General features: G+C 44.8%; 1 protein-coding gene across 2 annotated transcripts in view; it reads right to left on the bottom strand.

Annotated features, from left to right (window-relative positions):
- sema3c (sema domain, immunoglobulin domain (Ig), short basic domain, secreted, (semaphorin) 3C) overlaps positions 1–6,197 on the bottom strand; it is a 39,283-nt gene extending 33,086 nt beyond the window's left edge. Inside the window, exons 1-3 of one of the 2 annotated variants that reach the window (XM_069711015.1) lie at positions 5,992–6,197; positions 5,831–5,904; positions 2,088–2,261 (exon numbers count right to left, since the gene is read on the bottom strand). In XM_069711015.1, the coding sequence (XP_069567116.1) occupies positions 2,088–2,223 (136 nt within the window). In that variant the 5' untranslated portion in view covers positions 2,224–2,261; positions 5,831–5,904; positions 5,992–6,197. The remainder of the gene's footprint in view (positions 1–2,087; positions 2,262–5,830; positions 5,905–5,991) is intronic. The other variant, XM_069711013.1, reaches the window with a different exon arrangement.
- Positions 6,198–6,780: the final 583 nt, after the last annotated feature.

A 6,780-nucleotide genomic window follows, 5' to 3' on the forward strand; every position in this document is an offset into this window, starting at 1 on the left:
AGGCACGGAAGAGAAAGCCACCACTTGAGAGTTTATTATTTGGGTTAGCTGCATTTTTCACTGTTTATTATGCGGTTTTAATTGCGGTCTGGTCTGCATTCGCCTACAGAATACAAGAGTGAGCAGAAGCGAGCGAGCGAGGAATGTCAGAGGCAGCAACTTCTCTGCAGGACGCGAGGCTATACGCCGGGAGTCCCGTGAACCTGCCTTACCCCCCAGATCAAGTTTCAGCCGTGACACTTTAAGGAAAAGGATGAGGATATCCAAGTGTTCTGTGATCTACAGTGTGTGTTTCTGCCTCACTGGTTTATTTTCTCGGTTTAGCTCGTTCAAGCTCGCAATTCACAAACAGGTCTTCACATCTGGGAGCAACCGAATCCAGACTGGACACCCAGCAGGTGTCACACTACCTGCACCTCCTGGGACGCCGCTCTCCTCTTCTACGACTCTTCATCTATCTCTCTGACTGCTTTGGACCGAGCCCAAACTCCCAGAATTCTTCCCCTGGCGAAGCCCTCCTGTGTTTATGAAAGGAGTGACCCTCCACCTTTCGTCCTTAAGAGTCTCTCTACATCTGGTGCTCAATCATGCCAAAACGTTTTCCTGCAACCGAGAGTTTAAAGTGATTTAGAAATCGAACAAACAAAACTTGCATCCACTCGGAGCTCACCGATGTTCTGAAGCAAAGCTGGAACATAAACTCGCACCTGATGTTGGCTGCTCAGCCTCGAACAAACATCATTCTCACAACTGGCAGCTGCCCTTCAACTCGTAAACGTGTCAGTTTCAGCGCAGTAAAATACGCACATTTACCTCATCGGGAAGATTAAAACTCATTAAGAATAAAGTCCAGACCGTGTTGAAGGATTAACGCGCTTCAGATACCAAAGTCACACTCTCCATTTATGGCCCTCCCTGTAGCAAAACACACTTACAGGGAGGGAAATTGTATCTAATCCACACTCAGAAAGGAAATCGAGGGTTCAGAGATTATGACTCATTTTCAGCCTGGCCACCTTTTTTTCTTTTTTGACATTTTAAGACGGCTATTTGGAAACAGCGAGGAGCAACCAGTGAGTGAATAATGTGAGTTGAATGGTCAAAACCAAAGATAGTGATGGTGTTGGTTTTTCCTTGGATTCAGTCATTAGTCCGGCTGCAGAGCTGAGACAGGCTTCACTTCGACTACAGACCGCTTCATATAATGTGGAATGAAACAATAATCAGAAAAGCATGAAAGCCTGAAAGGGAAAAGAAAAACAGAAGGGACGAGAATGAAAAATATTAGATTCAGACCAAAATAGGAAAATTCATGGCGCAAGTAAGAAAACACAGAAGAGCAGTTTTAGCCTCAGACTGCAGGGCTTCACGGACAGAGTGCAGAGACGTTACTGACGGACAGCCTCAGCTGCTTTCTGCTGTCTAATCCACAGCGAGGCGTAGTGAAAGGTGATCAAACGTCTCCCACGCGATCCAGCCACCACTAAAAGGTTACCGCACCGCTCGCAGCAGAGGGGCCCGAGCGACCGACCGGCGCCATCTGCACCGATTCACACAAACACAAGTGAAAACTGCCCTTTACAGTACGCTCTCATTTCAAGGGAGCATCAAAAATTCATAAAATAATCTGTGCCAAAAAAACCTGAAAAATAGAAGAGAAACAGCAACAACACCCACAGGGCCGCAGCACAGAGTGGTGTGATTAAAGTTTAACCGGGAACAGATTCAGGGTTGTTCGAGACAGGCAGTGCCACCTCCTGCAGAGGTCTGACTCCTGGCTCACAGACAGCAGGACAGTGGATGGACCAGGACTGTCCAGGAATGAAGCTTCAAGGCCTTTGTGTGTCTAACGGAATCAAACAAATAAAACAACAAAACACTCCAGCATAGGTCTGCAGAGTCTACGTAAGCCGTATACAACTCCATAATGACGTAGCCCCCAGCTACGCCTGATTACCAACCATTTGTTTGGCATTAGTGCTCTAATTGCATGACATCAGCGCGGCCCCATCTTATCTTCCAGAAACACTAAAATTACGCTGATGATTTACAAGCGGGGTTTTTTTTTCTTCTCTTTTTTCTCTTACCTTGAAAGGAGAGGAAGACTCTGGGCTGAGGCTGTGGGAGGCTGGAAACCCCGCTGCAGAGCAGACAGAGAGCCAGGAGGGAGAACGCCATAGCTGACACCAGAGGTGGCCTGGCCAACCCCTCCGGCCTGCCCATAGCTGCACCACTCAGGAACCGCGACCGGTCACCGCTGCCTGGTGGAGAGAAAATCAGGGAGTCTGAGTAAATGTTTCCATTATTAGTGTGTAATTGACCAGCACATAGAAACCCTACTTGTTGGTTTCGTTTAGTCTCCATTAATTCCTGACAGAAATATCTGTCTCTACAGTAGTTTAATGCATCGCTGAGGTCGGGGAAGTTGGACGGATTAAACAGGACTGTCACTCAGGAAGCTGCAGTTTGTGTCTCATGTAAAAACTAAAGTCAAGGTTGGCTTATTTTCACTTATGTTACAAACATAGTTGTTTTAACCCGAAACCCTGATCTTTTCCTCAGCTTTCACAAAAGCAATCACGTGTTCATGATTGTTACCACGACTACAAAGGTGTAGTCATCCTGTCAAATGAGCGATTTCGGTTCGGGTCTTAGAACGTGTCGGTCCAGTAGAGGGCGCTGCAAACACTTTGTCGTTAAAATCATTTTGTCGTTTCTGTTGGATGACATGTTGGGCAATTTTCTGCACGTTTCTCATTTCAAACAACAAATTTCACACTATACTTGGTCATTTCATCTGATAATGATATGAAAATAAGAATTTTTGTGCAGTTTTAAACTTGTTATCATTGAAGACATCATTATATGTTTTAGTCATTCATAAACGTCATCCCTTTTCAATCAGGTTATGTCACTATGTTTGGCAATTCAAGATTTCTGATTGCTGCCTCACTAACACAACAAATGTATCATTAAAATACTTTAAAATAGGTTTAAACACATAAAAGTTCCACAAATTGCAGCTTTAATCTCAGCCTGCAAACATATTTGATCTTATCACTTTAAATATGGTGAAGTATTTGCTAAAAGGATACTTAACTTTGCAAAAGGAAAGAACTAGAATCTGGAGAATGCAACACATTATCGGTATTTAAAGATAAATCATCAGTCTGAGACGCCCGGAAATGCTGACTTATAAAGAAAAAAAACGATGCACAAGTCTCACTGAATGAAGACACAGATGCAAACACAACATGTCAGTTAAATCCCATCACTTACTATATCCCTGCAAATGTACCTCTCTTAAATATGGATGAGTTAAATCTGCACAAAAGAGCTGCTGAACAAACACTCCCCTTGTTCCTTTTTCTATAACAGGACAAGAGCAGCTCAATAATTGATAGAGGCAGGTACTGTACTGCCTGTGGGGCGCCAACTCCTGCACTGCAAAACTCCACTGCTGGAGGAAGACTCGGTGCCGTTCGAACCACTCAAACCGGCTGCTGCACCACCTGTGTCGTGCAAAAAACACATCGCGCTAGATGTAAAAACGTTCACATGCACAAAGGAAAATAACGTTTTTACACGAGGCTGGATCTCTGATCTCATGGCTTATAGATGTGCGATGAAAAATTGATGGCCGAGAGATAAAGAAAGCGGCGTGATTGCTATGAAAATTTCAGTTTGGGGTTGTAGTTTACAAATAGGTTGAAATGTGTGTGTGTGTGTGTGTGTGTGTGTGTGTGTGTGTGTGTGTGTGTGTGTGTGTGTGTGTGTGTGTGTGTGTGTGTGTGTGTGTGTGTGTGTGTGTGTGTGTGTGGTGGAGTGAAGCATGAGTTATATACAGTTGAAGTGGAATTCTCCTGTTCAGGTGCATGAGGTTAACATATGGGGGACTGCGGAGGAATGAGATCCCTTTTGGCCGCAATCGAGAGAAATAAAACAGCATGAGGTTGAAGCGGACGGCCCCGGCCGCTGCACTGCAGCCCCTCTCCTGCTGCATCATCTGCACGCCCTCTCTCTCTCTCTCTCTCTCTCACACACACACACACACACACACACACACACACACACACACACACACACACACACACACACACACACACACACCCTCCACAGTTTTAAGTCCTGTGCCAAAGCTGCAGCCTCTGTCCTTAAAAAGAAGATCCGTCCACCCAGAGACTTGGTGTGTCGATAGCTTTGGTTTGAGACCGTCCTCGTCCATCCCAATACAGTAGAGGTGACTGGAGGTGCGGTCAAATCAAAGCCAAGACTCAAAACTTGCCTTAAAGTTTGACTTGAGTCTTTCTGTGAGTATAGAAACTCACCGTTTCTTTGGCACAAATCCCTTTCAGTGTAAACTACTGAGGTCTGTGGATCCAAATAAAGTATGTTCATATTAGTCACAATCCTCACTTCGTTTTTTTTTTTTATTGTCTAATCTTACCAACTTTATCCATGCAGGCTATTTATATCATCACCAGTCATCATGATCTCTCCCTCACCTAACTTTGGAATTAGGGTTGAGCTACCTCTGAGTTTCTTTTTATGTTTTAGGTGAGGCTACCCTTTGAACTGTTGAGCATCCACACCCACCACTCCCTGCTCGCTCTCGGAGAGATGGTGATCTCCCAGTGAGAGGCTCTGGCACGGAAACATTGGTCTCACAGCTGCTGAACTCATCGTCGGGGGAGTTATTCTCCCGAGCTTTTCTGCGACATCCCCTGAGGTCGGGCTGAGACACTCTGCTTTGCCAAATTAAGGACACAAATGAGCTCATTACCAACACTCCCTCACACTCTTGGAGCACCGTAACGCTCCCCTGGATCACCCATTGAAAAAAAAAAAAAAAAAAAAAGGTGCTGTACAATCTCTTTTTGTTGCCATGAACAAAAATAATAAATACTCCAATTAATTTTGCTGGGCTCGTCAGCCCAGAAATTCCAGCTCCGAGCCTGCCAGGAATCTCTGCAACAGCAATTAAATGTCTCTGCACAAAGGAGGTCAGTGGAGTGAGTGAGTGGAGAGTTACATTTCCAGTGGGGAGTAATGATAATTGTGTTTATTGTGCTCATTCCTTGGCTGGCAGCCTAATTAATTTTCCGTCTCACCATTTCATAGGCTGAAAAACTAATATTGATGAAAGTAAATGCATAGCTGTAAAAGCAAATCGGATTTCCCCCCCAAAACTGGGTCTGTGATTGTTGGGCTCCCATGTGCTCCTCTTAACGCCTCAAACACAATTCAGCTACAAAAACAACAAGGAGAGTCTTTCCATCTAGATTTAAATATAATTAGATATTTTTTCCCCTCTGATTCTTCAGAATTAAAGTCACGCTGGTAAACAAGTTGCCGAGTGTCCCATCTCTAATAGGAAAGTGTGTGTTCATACCACACCCCGTCATTCAGTTGTCAGCAGCTCTATTACAGCCACACGCTCCCTCACACACATAGCTACCAGGCAGAGCTCACAGTCTACATTTCAGCTACTTCAACTTGTGAATCATGTAAATGATTGCAGCATTCAAACCTTGTGATCGGACACAACTTCCTTAAAAGTCACACACAAAAACCGAAGAGGATCAACAAGGAAAATAATAAACAAACAACTGGTTAAAAAAAAAAATCACATTTTCTGTTTCATTCGCTTCTTGAAGTGTCACAAAAGTCACGAGTCCTCTTTTGGAAAATTCAAACTGTATTTAAAACCCAAAGCGCGAGAGGGAAGCAAAGCATGACACAATTGGGCGATGCAATATTACACTTGATTTTCAAGTAATCTGGCAGACTCCTTTATAGTTCGACTGAGTTCACTTCCAGCTATTCTCACCAATTGTCACTGCTGGGACTCTGCACCTGTCAGCCTACCAACTCCTCTCTGCATCCGCCGTGAGATCTGCTCCCCTACAGGGAAGTACAGTACAGTGCAGCAGGTAAACCCTCTCTCGTAAAACCTCCACAGACTGGATCATATCAGACTCCAGGACTCACCTCTCAGGAGCTTCTTTCAGTGCTGGTCCCAGTATAGGAAGGCAGGCACCAAACCAGACCTGGAGCTCTGATTATCCCGTGTTTCCAGTCTCCTCCGGTGACACCGCAGAGGGGAAAAAAAAAACGCTGCTATTCCATCTAAGTGCTCACAGAGCAGGCTGGACTGAGAGAGAGCACCAGAGAGAGGAGAGGAGAGGAGAGAGGGAGGAGGACGAAAAGACAGAGAGAGAGCCGGTGTCCTATTACACCCTCTCCAATGAAGTCCCCCCCCCCCCCGCCTTCTCCTCCTCCTCCTCCTCCTCACCCTTCCCTTCCACCAGCGTCCTCCCTCCCTCTGTTAACTAGACAGCAAACAGATCACTTTAACATGTACAGCTCAAAACATCAGAGAGGTGGAGGACGCCCGCCGCACACAGTGAGCGGGTGAACCCCAGAAAGGTCAGACACAATCACGACTTGCACTGCTTTTAATCTGCGGATGATTAAATAGTCAGCGTAAAGATATTCAGTTTGGCTTCCAGGATATGAATGAATCAGACGTTCTTTGATATTCTTACACAACTATGAAGTTTTCCAGGATGACGAATTGTCTTTTAAGTACATCATAAAGCTTTGAAATCAAATCAAATTAAAGTTCCGTTAAATAGATTCTTGCCGAAAATGTTTGAAATGGGAACTACAGTCATTGTTGCGGTGGTGCTTTGAATGTTTATCACGTTCACCACTTCAGAGACAAACTCCATCAACGTCTGTTGCAGGTTTTGTTAAGGAGAACTGATCATGTTAAAG

The sequence above is a fragment of the Brachyistius frenatus genome, unplaced genomic scaffold (assembly GCF_029030835.1).
Source record: "Brachyistius frenatus isolate BFR_SWC_R1_liver_20210118 unplaced genomic scaffold, ASM2903083v1 Contig_96, whole genome shotgun sequence".
NCBI classification, from domain to species: Eukaryota; Metazoa; Chordata; class Actinopteri; family Embiotocidae; genus Brachyistius; species Brachyistius frenatus.